The 20,340-nt window shown below is 39.3% G+C and overlaps 1 protein-coding gene across 4 annotated transcripts in view; it reads right to left on the bottom strand.

Annotated features, from left to right (window-relative positions):
- ano1a (anoctamin 1, calcium activated chloride channel a) overlaps positions 1-20,340 on the bottom strand; it is a 50,518-nt gene that overhangs the window by 23,772 nt on the left and 6,406 nt on the right. The window contains exons 1-3 of one of the 4 annotated variants that reach the window (XM_066647431.1): positions 14,383-14,650; positions 8,021-8,151; positions 3,684-4,016 (exon numbers count right to left, since the gene is read on the bottom strand). In XM_066647431.1, coding sequence (XP_066503528.1) covers positions 3,684-4,016; positions 8,021-8,128 — 441 coding nt within the window. In that variant the 5' untranslated portion in view covers positions 8,129-8,151; positions 14,383-14,650. Of the gene's footprint in view, positions 1-3,683; positions 4,017-8,020; positions 8,152-12,293; positions 12,656-13,728; positions 13,789-14,382; positions 14,651-20,340 lie in introns of those variants that run through there. The other 3 variants (XM_066647430.1, XM_066647429.1, XM_066647432.1) reach the window with 3 other exon arrangements.

Raw genomic sequence — 20,340 nt, forward strand, 5'->3', positions numbered from 1 at the left:
ACATTTTACATTATTTTTTTTTTCCAACATCACACACAACCCACACAACTTACCAGTGCGTTGATAACATAGTCCAACAACAGTACAGCCACATAAATTAATAAATCTGTAGATATTAGCGTGGGTGTCTACATATGTTACCAATGAATAATGCATTTGTCATGTTCTGAATGGTACTGATAGTAGCTGAGGTACAATATATATGTACAGACCTACAATATATGGGATGTCTTAGCAGAGAAAAAAATAGATTTATACATATATTTCATCACAAACTATACATATGTCAATATGTGTAATGAAATAGCTCAAAAATTTAAAACAAATAAAAATATACGCACATTTCCTCATATCCAAAGTGCCACATGACCATTTAAACAAAAATGAACACTTATACAAGTTATCTGATACATTAAAATATCTGTTATCTCTGTTTTTCTGATGTCTGCTAATGAGAGACAGCGATAATAAGAAAGTACCATTAGTGAATAATGGTATGTATTGCTGATGGAAGCTATCTATCATAACATGATGGCAACAAGATAATATTACTATTAAAATAACAAAGAACTAATGCGATATATAAGTGTGTGTGTGTGTGTGTGTGTGTGTGTGTGTGTTTAAGGAATGGGTGTTGGGTGTTTGTTTATGTGCTTGGAGGGGGATGTACCAAGGATTTATTTATTTTCCTAGAAACATACAAGACATATATTATTTGTATCTGATGACCCCAAACTAAAAATAGTGGAACACACAAGCCTAAAAATACAAGCGGAAGCTTTGTTTACTGTTTTTGAAACACCCCCAACCCCACCCCCAGTTCCGTTACTGCACCAAAACTAACAAATAAGTCCAGTAAAGACAAAGAGAAAAAGGACAGTATTTCTGCAGTGAATATAAGGGGATTCCTATAGTTATGTCCAGGTGGAGAGTGTGTTATATAAATTCTGCTTCGTTTCCCACTCTTATTCCAACTGCCAGCCCACACAGAGGGTCTGACCCTGTCTGTACAAGCTCCACCATCATTTTCCATGATTTACAGCACACGGACAAAACCTGAGACACTACATTTGGGCTTGGTTTTATCAGGAGTATGATGCTCATTCATGAAAAAAAAAAACCCTGATTGTGACGAGAGGTCTGAAAGGGTCAATGCAGATCAACAGGGCCTTTGTGGGCCTTTCCAAAGACAACTTGTAAGAAAACCACTCATGTGGTGGTGTGGCTATTTCTGTGTGCTTATTCCAACTATAACTCTATAGTTCAATGGAACTATACTCAGATGTATTCTTTTATTTTGGACACTGGGCTCCTTGTGTACGTTTTTGAAAAGAGCTCAATCTAAAGTGGTCAAGCAGCCTATGTGAAGCATTTTTTTTTGATGCAAAGCACCTCAAGATGTTGGCTTATAACATACTCACATACTCACTCATGTTTGGGAACTACACTACAAGGGGGTGCTATTGTGCTTCGCATAAGTGACATTGTGTCTTTTTTCCCCCAATAGTAACTAGGACTGGAAGCCTACAGTTGCAATTTTTTAAAGATGTTATAAGGTGGGAAAATGACATTTAACTCAACAACACACTGCTTGTGAACTGAAATTAACCAATCAGAAGCAACCAAATACCCATGTGCTGTGACATCACAATTAACTTTATATATAGCTTTAGAAAATAACTTTGCCCTGTGCTGGCCAATCACAGAAATTTTTTTAAAATGATTGGATTGGCTTCATCAATAGGAAAAAAAAATTGTATGATTCCATCTCGAACAAGAAACCATGTTTTCTTTATTGTTTGCAATTTAATAGCTATATCATCTACATAATGGGCATTAATGGCCTCTCAGAACTTATTTGATAGAATTTGTGAGTTACAAGCCAGTTTTATAAGATGCTTCTAGTTATTTTTTAGACATAAATGTTTCATATTTCCTAAATATTAACTATTTACACAAACATACCTTATTGAGTTTCATGGGATTGTGTTTCATTTCTATTTGAAACAAAATCACATTGGTTTTTTACAAAAGGAATCATGAATACATCGAAATAACAATATCTAACGAAGGCAGAAATTAAAGTTTTGAATTACTCCATATAAAAGGTAAATCATCTTATATATTAATTTTTTTTCCATACAGTGTCCTAAGGGCCTATTTTGCCTGTAAATTCATCTCCATTTGAGTCATCTAATTATACAGTGCCCATCATTCCTGTATACATACTGGATAATTGCCACTGCTAATAGCTAACAATCCTCACTGGAAGGCTTATCTAGAGCTGCCAACATGCTGTGTAAATACTATCACACATTTTCATCACCCTTTTTTAACATGACAAAGCCATTTAAGGCTTAATCTGCATTACCTGTAGTCATAGCACAGAGTTTTAGTCGAGTTTGCCACTCTTTTGTAGCAACAGCTTCTACACACGAGGTTGGAACATGCCTTTGAAAATTTGATGGCATTCTGCCATGAGAAAGTTGTTGACGACAGCCCGAAATGTAAGACGATTACCTTTAGATCAACAGCATCCAAACACTCCCATCACTTCTCCAATCGCTGGGTGTTTTGTGGTAAGTGCTGTTTGCAGTGGCCTAACCCGTGACTTCTGAAGGTAATAAAACCTTAATTTTTTAAATAAATATAATCATGTATATAAATATAATAATGTAAATAAATGCATCATGTAGCTGGTAAATATTTGAAAGTATGGTTTGAGGATGAGCAAACTGTACTTGTTCCTATCCAAAGAGACATTTAGTTTCACCCCCCGGGCTTAGCCTTGTTCCATCAGCAGTATAAACAAGGACCAGTGAGACTGTTCGTCTGAAAACGACGGAGAATGACACACAGTGACACGACTCCCAAAGGCTGAAGTGTTTCCAGACGTACAGCTTTTATGTAGTTACAATAAAAAAAGGCAAAACACTGCAAAGGATGAAACATAGGAGTCAAGTGTTGGCATTAATAATAAAAGGTCAGCTCTAAGTGGGGCATTTATACTTGAAATAGTTTTAAAAAGGTGACCACACTGGCATCCTACCCAGCACATAATGTATGCCAGACAAGAGGCATAATGCACCGACTTTAATCACTGTAGAAGAGTTTGCTCATGATATACATACTTATATAATCGCAGCATCGTCTACTGCACTCTAGATCTCATATTCTGCTGTCTGAAGCAATGTTTCAGCTGGGTTCGTTTTACTAGAGTTGGTCCTGTAATACAATTTGGACATTACACTAAGTGGCTGACTGCCTAATTGGTCCAAGATAAAGCATCTGTGTAATTTGCCCAAATTACTAAAGACAGCCTGGACTAAATATCCTAGCTACACCCACTGCGGACACATACGTTTGATTGAGGACACACAGCTTATGTAATGTCCAGAGGAACTAGTGGACTAGCTGTTAACAAGCTTAAAATCAGCATATTCAATGCCAGGCATTTGCTAGACTGTTACAAGCCCTGCAGGCTGTGGAGTACTGGAGCATCATCCAACACATCTGGGATGAGCTAGAGTGGCGTTTCTGCTCCAAAACGAATCATCCAACAACTTTCTCATTGTTGAACGTCATTAGAGTTCTCACTGCAATGTTCCAATATCTAAAGCCTTTGCAGATAAAGCTGATACTGCAGCAAACAGGGATCACGACGCGATGCAATGTGAACTCACCCCTTCGTCCTTCTCCAGCTCCAGGCCCATGTCCATGAGCTTCTGCTCAAACTCCTCCCTGCGGAAGCGCAGGTCGTCTTCATGGTAGTCCAGCCTCTGCTCCTGGGCGGCAATCTCGGGGTCCTCATGGGGCTGGGGTTCTGCCCGTTTGCGTTTGAAGCTGCGGCTCAGGCTTGCTCTCAGGCTCCTGACAAAGCTGTTGGAGGAGCTGCGGCGGCTGCGGGGAGATTTCTCGATGTGGTAGGTCAGGACATAGTCCACACGCCGCTGGCCGTCCTGGAAGTACGGTCCCAGATTCGAGTATTGAGGACCCTTACTTGTCTGTTTCAGGACCTGTGGAGGAAAAGTGAGAAGTCTGTGTTCATTAAGATACATTTATTTACAGCATTTGGCACCCCCCATGTCCAGAACAACACACACATACACAGAGACATCCCTGTCATCCTGTAACATGAAGGAGGTGAGTGTTTAGATATTAACCTGTATGGATTGGTGCGTTTACCTGGACTGGGAATTGGAGAGTAGCAGTGTTACCCACTAGACTACTCCAATCAGATGGAGCCTTTTCCAAAAGGGCATGGCTGTGTCCCGATAATGAAAAGGGAGAATCCATTTTTTAAAATAATATATACATTTCATTCATTACTCAAAACTGTCGTAACACTTTGGATAAAACTTTCTGCCTGTAAACAGTGATTTGTGTTGGACACAAGCAGTGCTACTGCTTTTCTAAGGCTTATACCAGCCTCAGCAATGTTTGAACTGCATTGAAAGAAGCTGGAAGGTTTAGGGAATGTATTTATTTAAAAGAGAGTTAAGAAGTGAATTCTAGTGCTTGCGATGTTAAATGGTGCATGACTGTATTTACAATAAAATGTGTGTGTGTGTTTATATTTAAACACACACTACAGTAAAAGTACTGCAGTATAAAATATAGAAAAGTACTTTTGAATGGATTCAGATTTCATGAAATATCACTTTCCAATGGAGCTATCATTCCTCACAAAATTCCTCATCCTCTAATTTAGCACTTACCTACACACTTGAGGTCACATCTCTGAGTGGACATTTGCCATGGCCTCTGACTTTGAAAACAACAGTTTTCTTCTTAATTTTAATGTAGAATGAGCTCAGACAGGTAGTGAGTACCCTCTGCTGTGGTTTGTGCCTAGCAGAGTTGTGGTGTTGCAATGGCATATTGTTGGATTAAGAGCTGTGAATCTAAGAAATGAGGTGGATACTTAACCCTTAAACTTGACTGTGTTGTCAGGGGCATGCTGCAGTATTTTAATAATTCGTTGGACCACGCATGAGGCTCTGTGAAAAGGGGGTATGAATTATCCTTAAGCTAATTGAGCTCATTTTCTCCAAAAGAGAATTATGAATTATAAATTGTGTTATAACTAGCATTGTGATACAGGGATTCGCAAACACTATTAATATGAGTGAATCAACCAATCTGAGTGATTTTTACTGCATGTTTAGAGTGTTTTTGGATTGTGGGAGGAAAACAAAACACCCGGAGGAAACCCACGCAGACACAGGCAGAACACACCACACTCCTCACAGACAGTCACCCGGAGGAAACCCACGCAGACACAGGGTTAACACACCACACTCCTCACAGACAGTCACCCAGAGGAAACCCACGCAGACACAGGGAGAACACACCACACTCCTCACAGACAGTCACCCGGAGGAAACCCACGCGGACACAGGGAGAACACACCACACTCCTCACAGACAGTCACCTGGAGGAAACCCACGTGGACACAGGGAGAACACACCACACTCCTCACAGACAGTCACCCGGAGGAAACCCACGCGGACACAGGGAGAACACACCACACTCCTCACAGACAGTCACCTGGAGGAAACCCACGCGAACACGGGGAGAACACACCAAACTCCTCACATACAGTTCCTAGAGCTGTGTGACTGCAACACTACCTGCTGCACCACTGTGCCGCCCTTTAACTATTCAAAAATAGCCAAATGGAAATTAGGCCAGGCTTCCCCTTCAAATGAGCCAATCGGCTAACGCTACAGCAAACTGGTACAATATTGGACCCTGATGGAGATGTCTTTCCTCCTTAAGTAAATGATGCTAACATATTGTTTATCAGAGAAACACATATGCCATGTTTGTCCTTGGGAACCTGGTCACATTAAAGTATGTCTGTTTAGCAGCAGCAAAATATTCCCAACAACGAGCAATCCTGTTATATTTAACAGACCTGAAACCACGCTTTTCATTTAAAGGAACACTACGTAATGTTTTTACCTTAAAATTACAGCTTCAAAATTCATTGTAACACTCCACTGACCTGTAATAGGGAGAACAGAGCCTCTGTCACTGGTACTCTGGGCTCAGTGCTGGAGAAACTGCACTACGCAACTTTTGGAGGAGAGTAGGAAAGCACCCACCTCACTCCCACTCAAAATAAAATAAGTATAATTTAATAAATAAATAAATAAATGACCCAAAAAATCTTACCTAGTGTTCCTTTAATTGTTGGCTTTTATTCTCCATTTTCCCCACAATGAAAGTGGCAAATGGCAAATAACAACCAATTCAGTAATGCTTCTTCAAACACTGTAAGGCTTATTACAATATTTAACAATGTAATCATAATGCTAATAATCCATTAATGTCTTGTTGCCCGAGTAAATGCTTTAAACACACAAGGGGATCTTTAAAAATTATAGGTGTTTGCTAAACAGTACAAGACTTAGTCAATATTTCTGAGCAAATAATACACTGCAGCAAATGTTCTCTCAGCATCTGTGAGAATGTCATCACAAACCCACTCACTTTCCCCTCTCACATCTGCACCTTCGAGCTCTTGGGGGACAATTCCTACTACAATCTCCAATAAAGAAGCAGCACTGCGCATGTGGGCAGGAGTCTAATAAATTATGATGTTTATAAAATGCCCTCAGCCCTTTTTTTGTTACTTATTCATGACACTGCCTTCACACTGCTGAACACATCCCAGAATATTACATTTTATGATTTACTGAGGTGAACAGAGTGGTGATATGAATGCAAAGTGCCACTGTAATTGACCAGCGTCTTTGAAGGACTCGATAGACTGGAGCGAGAATCAAGCGCCATAAACCACCACAAAAACCACAATTACTGCAGCTGCTGGGACTTAATCTGAAGCTGATGAGAACGTATCCGCCCTGTGCAGAGTGCTGCCATAAAATACAGGAGCTGGCCAAATGGTGGCCGAATTTAGCCAGAAACCGAGATGCTTCAAAAACAAAACACTCAACAGCTCACAGGAAGTCAGGTTCAAAAGTCTTTCCTCTCAGGGATAATAAGGATGTACAACATCACTCCCAACCATCCTCCCTTCCAGCGAATGAATAGAGATTCTGTGTGTTTATGTACTTTCAAGCAAGTGCCTTGTTCACAATCACAAACTTTGCTAGAGAAGTTTGCATCCTTATCTTAATTCTCATTTAGGTTTCAGGGGAATTTTGCATGCAGCGTAAAACAACGATAAGACGATAAGTGGTGCTTATCTATCCCACCTGAGACTGCTTTCAATATTTAAAGCATATTAAGCATTTACTTCTGCTTTCGAAGCTGCAACCTGAAGTAAAACATGCTGATGCATGCTAGATGTGGTATGTACGCTCCTTTCATGTGCTCTTCAAGTATGCTGCTTATGCATATTATGTGTGTCTCATTTCATGTGCTTTTTATGTACCCTTTGTGACCCCAACTGACCCATGGCCTTATTCGGTGTCCATACGTACATGTCTCAGCCCTACAAATAGATGCATCTGTCAGGCCCCTGTCGTATGTCAGTTCGGTCATGTGACTGAAACCTATACAAGTGAAACAGGGTGCCCTGCCGCTTCCTGGGCTATCTGCGTGAAGGCTGGTATTTCCTTGGAGTCGCCAAATTCAGCCTAAACTTGATCTTGGTCTGTAGTGCCATCCTAGTGCAAAGCAAAATGGCAGGCTCGCCGAAAAAGCAAACACAAATGCATGCAAAACAAGTTGCAAAACCCCAGATGCAAACACAAAAAATACAAATAAAAATATATGCATTAAAACCAAATCAACAAGGACACACTTGAACCACCTCAGAGAAAATTTGCAGGTGACGTGGGCTTGTTTCTGAACCTTACGGCCAGGAAAGTGATGAAGGACAGACGCGTTCTCTCGCAGCTCCCTCGCAGTTTGCCTTGCAAATCACTCTGACAGACAGCATTCAAAGCAGTGCTGGGGCTCAAACTGATAATGTGTCTTCTCATAAATTTCTAAATAAAGATGTAAATTAAAAAGGAACAGCACTACCATATTAGACGGGACTTACTATAGAGTCCTTTTCATCGTATCCAGGGATTCCAGGCTTTTTGTAATCTCTTAGATCTAGCTCCTGGTCCTCCTCTGGAACAGAATCATACTTCTCACCCCGTGACATGTCAGTCTCCTCTCCCAGTTCACCTACGGAGAAAGGTCTACAATGTTAATTTACAAGTATTACACGTTCCATAGTGTGGAATTATGGAGAAGGATTTCAGAAATCATGGTGATGCCACACTGAGCTGTGTCCACTCAGAGTTTCAACAAATAAAGGACTCTGTTGGGTGCATACTTTTGGTTGGTGGACTATTTTCAGTCCAGCAGTGACACTGCATGTTTATAAACTCCAACAGTGACTGCTGTGTCTGATCCACATCAGTGTCACTGCAGTGCAGAGAATGATCCACCAGACAAATAATATATGCCCTGTGGGGGTTCTGGCAATTGAAGAATAGGGTGGAAGGTGACTAACAAAGTATGCAGAGCAACACATCCTATATCCTATACGCCTATATGGTCAGTCGTGGTGATAAAAATAACAATGAGTGTAGAAACTTATAACCGAGCAGTGTATTTATTCCAAGTCCATTAACTAAAGAGACACTTCCTCTGGACACTTCAGCGTAACATAAGAAGACTTTTCTTGGCAGACTTTCTACTGACCACATAATTTACCTCAAAGAATGTAGTTAAAAAAAGAAAAGAAAAATCAATGCCAAGTGTCAAATACTCCATAAATGTAGAACATGATGCAGGGAAAATCATCTTATTTCCTTCAGTTGAAGGCTTATCTACTGGGACAAGTGCTGGATGTATACTCATAAAACGCCTATAATATGAGACTTAAGCCACTCTGCTTATTTACTTTCTACTAAAATCAACATTGTATATTTCCACAATGAAAAATTAACCTGGTTTATCTCCATTTTTGCCATGTAGTGTAGGAAAAAGGCTAGCTAAATATAATTCACTGCGCAATAGTTCCCTAACAGGTGGACCAATAGAAATACTCAAGGATTGCTAGGAATAGAATGTTTTAAACATATTTCTGTTATAATTTAAGAATGTTTTTCCATCTCCTGAATGTATGAGGCCTTTCCAGGAGAGAGACTAGTAGAACTGTGAACTGTAGCATCTTTAAACCCACACCTTTCAAAATCAATAAAAGGATTATTTTTTTATTTCTAACAAAAACAATGGCCCTAAGATTGAGCCCTGTGGTCCTCTTTAGTGATCCTAGTGAGAGTGTGCTCCATTTGCATTTTCATTATGACTTGGTTTTTCAAAAGTATTACATTTATTAATAGGCCCTTTTAAAATCCCTGGATGAAAACATTTGCCATAAAACTGCTGAGCAAACGATGTGCTCCTAAACCTCACCAGAGTGTTTAAATCTATTTAGAAGGCAATAAACATTACACAAAATATATGAAGTAATTGCAAATACTGCTTTCATTAAAATCTGAAAACGACAATCAGGGACGCGATGAGTCCAGAGCCTACCCAGAATCATTAGGAACAAGACCGGAACACACCCTGGACAAGGTTCCAGTCCAACACAGTTTCATACTCACAGAATTAAACTATTTGTCTGGGTTTAAATAGCACTGATCCTGGTCATTCTGTGCAGAACTTACCTCAGCTAATGTAATGAATTCAGAAGCTCTAGCTTTGTACACTCTTGCTTAGGTCACTTTAATCCAAAGGGAGCAATTTATTGACCCTAACTCCCAATGTCCCCGTATATGATGATCCAAAGATAATCCATACAGCGTTTTAATCCAGTAGCTGTAACAGCAGGTATGGGTGAATGATTACTGAGAATATAGATCCTCATTCTATATCATTACCACTGACATAACCGTTACAATATCATTCATTTATTATTATGTCAGATATTAATATTATTATGTATGTATTATTTATAAATATAGGCACTTTAAAAGGTTTTTATAAATGAACAGAGGTTGTCGAATATGTTCCCAGACCAAGATGAAAAGATCAATTCAGTTCCTTTGAAACCATTTTGAATAGTAAACTCTAAAACATCTACAGCATATTACACAAATGTCTTTAAATTTGCCACAGAAGAAGCTGATGTCTTGGGCAATTGTACACAGAAGTGAACAGTACATGGCACTAACATTGGACAGAGAATTGCAGAGCAAAGATACAATCAGAAAGTATTTTTGGCATCATATGTCCAAATCTTGAAAGACACCAATCATAATTAGTCAAGAAAGTTATATAAACACACAGTAATTGCAGACCCTGACATTTAATGGTGCACGACTAGCTTTTATAATCTCAAGATAAAAGCATGAAAAGGCTGAACCATACCCAGTGCCAAGAGTCAGAGAGGAATAAAGCCTCTCAGCACTGGGCTGTGAATTCTCTGGAGTGATGGATCTCCATCCATTACCTCTGGGATGCGCCCTCTTGTTACTGAATTCCATCAGACAATCACAGAAATGTCCCAGCATCTAGAAGTACCAGACTTCTGCAGCAAACAGGAGGACAATCTACTGATTACTATCCTCCATTGGAGAATAAATATTGATAAGATGGTGCCTGGCCAAAGAGTGTGTTATGTTCTTAGTCTTGAGGTGCAAAATTTGTACTGACACACACTGATGTGGATTACTCATTGGCTGCAATAAATCCATAAAACCCAAACAATATAAACACTACGTTGGTTTAATTTACGGCACCATATTTGTTAATGTCTCGAGTAAGAAACCTAATATTTTAGATTAAATTAAAACAGGCTCAAGCATTTACATAATTCAACAGGCATTCAAATGCTTGACCTGATAGTCACTCACTATAGAAAAATACAGATATCCAAAGGTATCGCACAATGCATATTATTTCCATGTAAAATGAAACATGCTGCTGCTAATGTCGATACAAGTCATATTACAAATATATCATGATATAAGGTCATATTTAATTGTGCATAAATAAAGATAACAGACCCTCAAATAATGCTACAAAAGGTACCAGAACTGGCCTTAACACAGTGCTATAAACTTTTAAGAATAGGAATAGGAACTGGAACACCACCTTTATAACATTATGTCATGGATAAAATGCTCATGATTTATCAGACATATTACTATAATATTGCTAAGATCAAAAAGCAGAAATCATATGTTATTGTACAACACAATGACCAAATAAATATTTTAAACTTAAAATGTAAAATTCCACTGGCATATGGAAGGGAAAGTCAAGGAAAATGCCAGAGAAAGTCTACCTCAGAGAAGTAGTTATACAGACTGATTTTCCAAATGTAAACTGGGATTATTGTGATCAATGACATGGAATGTTTACCCAACTTCTAAGACTTTTTCAACTTTAATGGTTGGATGCATGTTTTTGGAAAACAGTAAAATATTCTGATACCATTTTTTGTGGAGGTTTTGGTCTAATATTTTGTTAATTATGTGTGTTATTTGCCTGTTTTAACTGTAAATTAAATGAATTCAGGGGTGTCTGGAATTTGCCCATGCTGCAGTTATACCACTTTCACTACCATGCCATGGCTGAGGCTTGATACTGATACACCAGTATAGTGTCACCATTAAAAATATAGACTTGTTATGGATACATCAACACCGAGTGTCACAGTTGGTGCAGACTATATCAATACAGTCACAACCAACTTATCCTAGATACGCCAATTCTAACTGTCATGACTTATTATGAATGAAGGAGCTGTCTCATAACACCAGGGTCTATACCCTGTGAGTTCAGAGGGATTCCTGAAGCTGCTGACGCTTGTGGGGCTTCTACAGTCAGCCTGCAGCACATCATTCCTCTGTGAGTGTAGTACAGTGTGTAGAGCACAGCAATACGTGACTCCACTACACATGAGCTCTTGACAAAATATGGGTTATCAGCCTGAGCCACACTACTAATCTCCTAACAGAATCCAGCGTGTAGATACAGGCAACAGCAGATAGAATTGGCAGCAGACCACCTTCTAGCCAACATCTGGACCCTTGTCATGTGTCATTTCAAATATAACTGTAGGCAGATGTGCTCAAGAAGTCCTTCCCCAGAGGGACACAACTTCAGATATGTCTTTCTTATCGTTCTAAACAATAAAACAGTAGAAATAGGTTGGATAATACTATGTTATATTAATAATCATTATACATTGACTAGATTTATGATGAATAAATAAATGTATGTGGAGAGTGCAGGTTGTAGATGGCACAAAAAAATATAAATAAATAAAAAAGAGCAAAGCAACAGCAGAGCATTGAGTAACTCACCAGGCTGAGGAGAATGCCCACTGGAAGAGCACTGAGCCTCCATTTCTGTGGCTCTCTATGTGGATATCTCTGGATCTTTGCAGCTCAAAGAGAGCACACAAATCTAGTCCAGTCGTGAAGCTGAAGCGAAGCTCCAGTGAATGGCAGAGAACAAACTCCTCACTCAGAGGTTCTCTCCTCCCCGCAGCGGGGCTGAGGACCGCGCGGCCAATGGGGACTCGGTCCACCCACCAGGAGCTCCATCCACATCCACAGTCCACACCAGCACCACTTACAACACAACAAACACAACACTGCACTCTTCTGCAGGCGCTTTAACGATAGTATATCGCGCTCGACAGCAGCCCACGGAGGAAGGGCGCTAAATATTCAGAAATGCGTGGGCCATGTTTACAGACCGTTAACGACAGTCTAACGGTCCATCTGTATTAGCTCCGCGCGCGCTATTCGGTTTACCTCATTGTTTAAAATACTACTATTAATAATTTAAATACTTCTACTACAAACAAATGTACAGCGACACTGATTATTATAATACTTTTAATAAAATAAGATAAAAAACAATTCAAGAAATTTGTAGCTAAATATTTTGCTAATCTTCTAGAGTTTTGCTAGCAATATTATTATTAATAATAATTCCCTCAGGAATTTTGTTATTGCAAACTCAACCATCTCATTTCCCCTTTGTTAAAGTTAATCTGCTAAGGCTAACTCGAAAAGCTGGCTAACATTGCTAAAATATGTCATTGTACGTTCATCCAGTAAAATGTATTCCAGTAATGCATTCAATAATGAATATAACTCTTATTATCTAATATTATAGATAAAGATATCATACCGTGATTTTTATTTCACTGTTTCCTCTTTATTAGTGTGGAAAGAGCAAGCTATCCAAGGTGGATGTAACTATGTATTAAAAAAACAGCTAGCATTACTCTATAATTCCATCAGGTACTAGGCCATTATATATTTTTTAACATAATTCCATATTTCCTGTTAAAATTCCTCAAATAATACATTTTCATATTTGCACTCTTGTCCACTCAACATGGTCTGATAGTAAAAGCAATAACCCAGTAAGTCGAAACAGACATTGAAAAGACGACTATTAGACGTATTTTGGACGTCAATTGACGTTATTAACTGGTCCCGAAATAAAATTATTGTATAAAACGCATTTTGGACGTCCACTGACGTTATCGAATGGTCACCACTTGATAACTAACTTATTAAGATGGATGTTGGACGTCCATTGACGTTTAAAATATGTCCTTGACGGACAGACTACTTTTAGATCTATTTTGAACGTCCAGGGACGTTCATTGTTTACGGGGATTAGTCCATATTACGGAACGTGCTCTTTAATCTGAAAACCTGTTACATGTGATATGTACACTATACCACCAAAGGTGGTGCAAGGATCGTGGACACAGACCTTCAGCTGCAGACACAACTTGGATAATCCCCATAGAAAAGCATTTAGTCAAATCAGACGCTCTGGTTCAGCCGTACATAATACCATCATACCAGAAGCAAAAAAAAAGTCCCCAAGCACTAGGCTCTGATCAGTGGAAAATTCCAAGCCACAGCCCATATTTTCAGACAAAATATTTAATGAACAGGTGTCCACAAACTTTGGCCAGACGTAATCTATATTAGGAAAAGTAATAGTAATAGTAGTAGTAGTAGTAGTTCCTTTTGCCGACGCGAGGGGGCATTTCGCTTTAACTCCCCGCAGAGCTGAGGTTAAGCAGATCTAGCTGTCAAATACTTTTAGTTCTTCTCAGTTTCAACAGTGTATTTAGGGTGCTTTCTCTCATGAATTATCACCAAATGAGACGCATTCCTGCTACAAAGACGATGCTTCTGCACACCCCCTCTAAGAACGTGTCAACAAGGAAAGGTTGTGTTATTTTGAACCCGCGCTATTTCTCATTTTCTCTCAACAGAGCTCTGCAGCACGAGCCGGTGTTGTAAAAAAAATAAAAATCCACAGCTCTCCCTCCCTCTCTCCCAGTGACAATCTCTCTCTGTCAGAAAGCCACAAACAGAGATAGGGAAAATAGAGTGGAAATAAAGAAAGGCTTACGTTTGTTTAAAGGAGGAAAAGTGTCAGAAAGCCCGGAGAGTCCTCGTTGTTTGGCGTTAACTCTTCCCTCAGCCCCAGAGGAGTCGAGGCTAGCGTTAACTCACCTGCTGTTCTCAGCACGCCCTCACCTCGTCATTAAGCCTGGCATAACATACTTCCACTTACAAACCAGAAAAACTGTACTCTACAACCCCAACCGACTCTGTGAGCTGCGCAATTCATTTCCTGTCCTAAATATGAACAAAGAACACTAAAACGTCAAATAACACCTGGGAATCACTTGGCTCGTTTAAAAGGCGACATGTTGAGACTCGTTAGGTAGGATTTCACAGCTGAGAACTACCTGCATACCTACACTGGGCGTAGACTTAAGAGTACATATATTTTACTTAGTCCAAAGTACATCATCATTACATATAAACTGTATACAAACATAGGCCTGACATATTGGCCGACTGTGGTGCTGATATTTCTAAAAATAAATACCTCTCTAAGCAGACGTCAAGAATTTTGGAGATGTTCAGGTGCCATGTACAGTGCCCTGATAAAGCAATCTGTAAATTATCAGATGATCAGTGATGGTGGCATGATGAAGGAAAAATCTAAATGTCTACCACAAAAAGGCAGCCATTTTATTAATTCCTCAAAACGGCAGGTGACCATAAACATACTACGTTTTTAAGGCTGATACAATTTCTCATGTCTTTCTATACCACCTGTTAAAAATGCAGCATATTAGAAACTGTTGCATTTAATATTTTTCTGGATTTTTCTTACCACTTCACAGGTTTGGTTACCTTTATGTACATTTTGTGATGTGTTTCTCGATGACTGAACAGAACTCCATATCAAAATTCTGGAAAAGTTTTCATATTTGAGAAGCATCAAGTTAAAGTAACTTTACATTTTATTTTTACCTTAAAATACAGCTTAAAAACATAGTGTGCTTCAGTGAACTGTAACAGGGAGAATGCTACACCGAGCACAGCACTGCAGAAACTGCATTCACTTTTGGAAGAGGGTAGGAACCACCTCTTGCTTTCCTCCTCCCCTTCGTTCTCATTCTTTCTCTCCTTTCAAAATGTGCTGCAATTACATAAGTTGTCATGCAAGTGTTATATATTCTGTGATCAACTAAACCGTTGTTTCCCAAGAAACCTAGCTCTATCGCTCTCTGGAATCTAGCCTGTGATAACATAACATAACTGTCTCTTATGGTAGTTAACCAGGGTCACAAGCTAAATCTTTGTTTTTATTGACTTTGAACTGCACCGACTTGTAGAGAATTCCAGCAATGAGGTGGAAAAACCCAAGCTGTAATGGATCAAAGAGTTGGTAGAGAAATGTTTGTCATTCATAAAAGCAAAGTTGTGAACTAAGTATCAGAGCTGCTAGCCATCTGGAAGGCCACTGCACTTAAGGTGACCCCATATTTTTTTCCCCAATGAGTCCAGTGCACCCTATAAAAAGCAAATTATCAACAAAGCTAACGTGCTAAAAGGATAGCGGGGCTTTGGGACACATGATCCTTTTGAAATGCTTGCACTTGCGTTGGTCGTGGGAAGGGAAAATGCTATCTGCTCTTCAACTCCCATTTTGCCTTGGGCTCTGTTTTCTCTGTATGCTGGATCCAAAATACAGGTTTGGTAACTCTCATCAGACAAGACTCTGCAGTCTCTACAGTCCTGTCATCTTCCCCAATCACAAATCAACATGTCATATTATGTCATATATCCTACATGTTTATTGTATTTTTTTAATAAATATAATTTGGTGCATATGGATATGTCTGAAGGGCGGCACGGTGGTGCAGCAGGTAGGATCGCAGTCACACAGCACCAGGGACCTGGAGGTTGTGGGTTCAATTCCCGCTCCGGGTGACTGTCTGTGAGGAGTTGGTGTGTTCTCCCTGTGTCCGCGTGGGTTTCCTCCGGGTGCTCCGGTTTCCTCCCACAGTCCAAAAACACACGTTGGTAGGTTGATTGGTGACTCAAAAGTGACCCTAGGTGTGAGTGTGTGTGTTGCCCTGTGAAGGACTGGCGCCCCCTCCAGGGTGTGTTCCCACCTTGCGTCCAATGATTCCAGGTAGGCTCTGGACCCACCGTGACCCTGAATTGGATAAGCGCTTACAGATAATGGATGGATGGATATGTCTGAATTACTGAAATATGTGAGATACCTTTAACCTATAACCTAAAGGTTATACTATATCTGAGGTACACTCATTCAAAGTTTTAGAAAGAGATCTTTGGAGTGATGTTATAGAAGAAACACTTCCCTAAAGAAACTTTCAGTTGAAGCAAATAAGAAGAGCAAGTGTGCATTTAAAATATAAAGATTGGACTCAGATTTAGTTTTTTCAGACTTTGCTTCAGATTTGATGCATCCTTGAGCTGTAAGAAGACATCTTAAGGCGTAAGGGTCTAAACCGATGTGGACCCGACAAGAAGCTGTTACTGAGAACAGGAAAAAAAACAAAAACTAAGAAAATTTGCAAAACAAACAAGGAAGGGCTGCTGGGCTGTCTCCAGAGCCTGTTTGGGATCACTTGGATCAGAAATAAAGCAAAAGATTCAACCAACTTCTAAGACAGAAACTTGAAAGTGTTGAAAAGGTTTTGAGTTTTTTGAGAATGTAAACACTAGTTTCCCAGAAAAGATGCTTTAAAGACAAAGGTGGATGAGCTAAACTGAAAAAAAAAACAGATATTAATGGTGAATAATTTCAATTAAATGATTAAACACATCCCCTCCCCAGGTCACTGTCTGTGAGATGTTTGTTGTGTTCTCCTCATGTTTGTGTGGGGTTCCTCCCAATCCACAAACAGATGTTGGTAGGTCGACTGGCTGTGTGCTTTTCGACACCCCATCCACCCTTTGCCCTGTGTTTGCCTTAAGCCCAAATATGTAGGCCCCAGACCAACCGTGACCATGAACTGGTTGAAGTGGTTACAGAAAATGAACGAATACATACTTTTTAATGTGATATTATCTCTGAAACTGATAAATGAGGAACACGTATTGTCTCTTCTTTTGGGAAGCCTCTGACATTTGAATAGCACTGTAGCCAAATATCACACACATATCTGGACTTGTGTATGATACTTCTGCATTCTTTCCTGTAGTGTAGAGTCAGTAACTAAAATATAGCTGAGAAGGTTTGGAGTACAGGAGAATACTGCAGAAAACCTTGCTTCCTACAAATGAACAATTGTATCTTAAAGAGGCACTGACCAAATGTTATTTTTTCAACAAGACAAAGACCACCAAGGAGAGTTTTGAAATCAGTCCATCAGGATCATGTTTTTTTCCTGTGGTCTGAGTCCAGATTTAAATGCTATAGAAAATATTTGCTCTTACATTAAATACTAACCAGCTGTTAGACGCCATCAGCACTGAGTGGAACAATACTGAATCTTCTTTGTGTAAAAAGCTGTCTGCAAGGCTTCAACACTGAAAACATCAAAGGAAATGTGCCAGTGTCATTTTGAGCGCATGTGGGTGAAGTAACAGGAAGATCTGTATCCATGTAAAATTATGGTTACTTGGGGAAATAATGACCGCAGCACCTTGCCAAAACAGACTGAATAGAAGTGTAAACGTAGAAGTTCAAGAAACACACTGACTAACTATATTACCCAAACGCCTGTAGACCCACTTGCCATTTGTCTATAGATAAACTCAGCTGAGTAGGTGACATCAAAATTAGTTTGTACCTTAGAATTCATTCATTCATTCATTATCTGTAAGCGCTTATCCAATTCAGGGTCGCGGTGGGTCCAGAGCCTACCTGGAATCATTGGGCGCAAGGCAGGAATACACCTTGTAGGGGGCGCCAGTCCTTCACAGGGCAACACACACACACACTCACACCTACGGACACTTTTTTGAGTCGCTAATCCACCTACCAATGTGTGTTTTTTTTTTTGGACTGTGGGAGGAAACCGGAGCACCCGGAGGAAACCCACGCGGACACGGGGAGAACACACCAACTCCTCACAGACAGTCACTCGGAGCAGGGATCGAACCCACTACCTTAGAATTACAGTTTCAAAATCATTGTGATGCTCCACTGAACTGTTAATTGTGAGAAAAGAACACCTGTTGTACTCTGAACTCAGCACTGCAGAAAATGCACTATGTAACTTTTGGAGGAGGATGAGAGAACATTGCTGTAGAGTATAAGTATGTGTGTATCTGTAAGGCTGTGTTTTCAGTGAATAGAAAGTGGTATTGTGATGCTTCTAGTAACAGAAGATGCTTCTAGTAACAGCTCTCCTCCTTGAAGAGCATTTTGTTAAATGTGAGTAGGACAGCGAGTGAGAGTATGAATGTATTTTTAGTGGGTCCAACACAACTTCACAACTTCCTGCTTCTCGGAAAATGTGTCCTGACCCCATGCCCCAGACCTTCTGTGGTTGTCCACTGACCGCCCTGTTTCATGCCTATTCCCATCGTTTCAACTCTCTCTCATATCTATCAGTCGTTCTCTTTCTTCACTTGTTTTTCTGGTCCCACTTCATATCAAAGTCACATCAGATGAGATGTTCTTCAAAACACTGTGTGAACGCAGGACAAATATTCCCCTCTTTTGTTTTACATTGTAGTTTAAATGATAGCAGACATATCTGCATTTTTCAAAAAATACCAAAGGGTATGAATACCATGAAAGCAAAACATTATTCTGATCAAGCACTTCCTTTCTGAACTCAAGAGACTCCCCAAAGCTTACCCAGATTATTCTTATAAACTAATTTTATTTTTAAAGCTTTATGAATACAAGATGCATAATAAGTGTTATCAGAGGTCCTTTTAAAATTATTTTTTGTTAAGTATAAATGTTATTTACTCTCATGGTGCCTGCTAGGCTAACTGTGCATTGTGTACTGATAGGCCTAACACCCAGCTCTTGAAGGAAAATACTTCACTAAAGATAAAGAGCTTTAACCAAACAGCAAACCTTACTCAGTTCAGATACTAGGTGTGAACAAAGGTGAAAGCTGCAATTATGCAAACATGGTAGATTGATGCTAGCTCCTGTGTTCACTGACTGACGACTGGGTGGGAATTCAAATAAAGCTAGTTGCATTCACAACAGCTAGCTAACACGCTAAGTAAACACACACGCATGGACACATTTTTAACTGTATTCTTTATATTATCTTTAAGTTATTTTATCTTGTTTGCTAATGCTAACTTCCAATTTTACCTCAGACCTAAGTTTGTTTGTTTACAGCTGCACTGTACTAGTTTTGAAACCCATTTGCCTCATTTCTCTCCTGAAATAAAGGGTAATAATTTTCTAATTTTAATAAGTTTCTTTCGTTTTGCATCAGAAACAGCGTCTTCTGGGAAGTATTTACATTACTGGAACTTTGCCATGAGAATTTGGTTGCTTTTGGCCACATAGTGATGTACTAATATTAGAAGAATTCTGAAACTCAAAAACACTCCAATTAATTCCAAAAATATTGAATGACTCCATCACTACAGAAAACGAAAATAATCTTCTTGCTAATGCTTGGCAACTTATATATGTGAAAGATTGTACAATATATGTGTGTGTGTGTGTGTGTGGGTGTGTAAGAGAATGTCCTTGAGCAATTTAACTTAAAGTGAATTCGCTAATTTAGAAGAGGTGTGTTAAAGGTTTTGTACATAAAATATAACAAGTAATTGACAAAAATATTTATTTAAGGCACGGACACTTCTGGGATTATTTGATGAAGCATGTTTAATATGACCAAAGAGTTCATGTCTACTGTTCGTTAATGTCCAAGAAAGAGCACTTTAGTACCTCATCTAAAGACTAGGGAGGGTGCAGGAAGTGCTTTGCAGGGGTGCCATTTTTTTGGGAACGTTTTCTTCAGAAATATACATTATTATGAATAATTTTTAATCAAAAATGAATTCATGTTTAAATTATTTGATTTACACTTGAAACCCATCTGAGAGATGT

The sequence above is a fragment of the Hoplias malabaricus genome, chromosome 16, assembly GCF_029633855.1.
Source record: "Hoplias malabaricus isolate fHopMal1 chromosome 16, fHopMal1.hap1, whole genome shotgun sequence".
Taxonomy (NCBI): domain Eukaryota; kingdom Metazoa; phylum Chordata; class Actinopteri; order Characiformes; family Erythrinidae; genus Hoplias; species Hoplias malabaricus.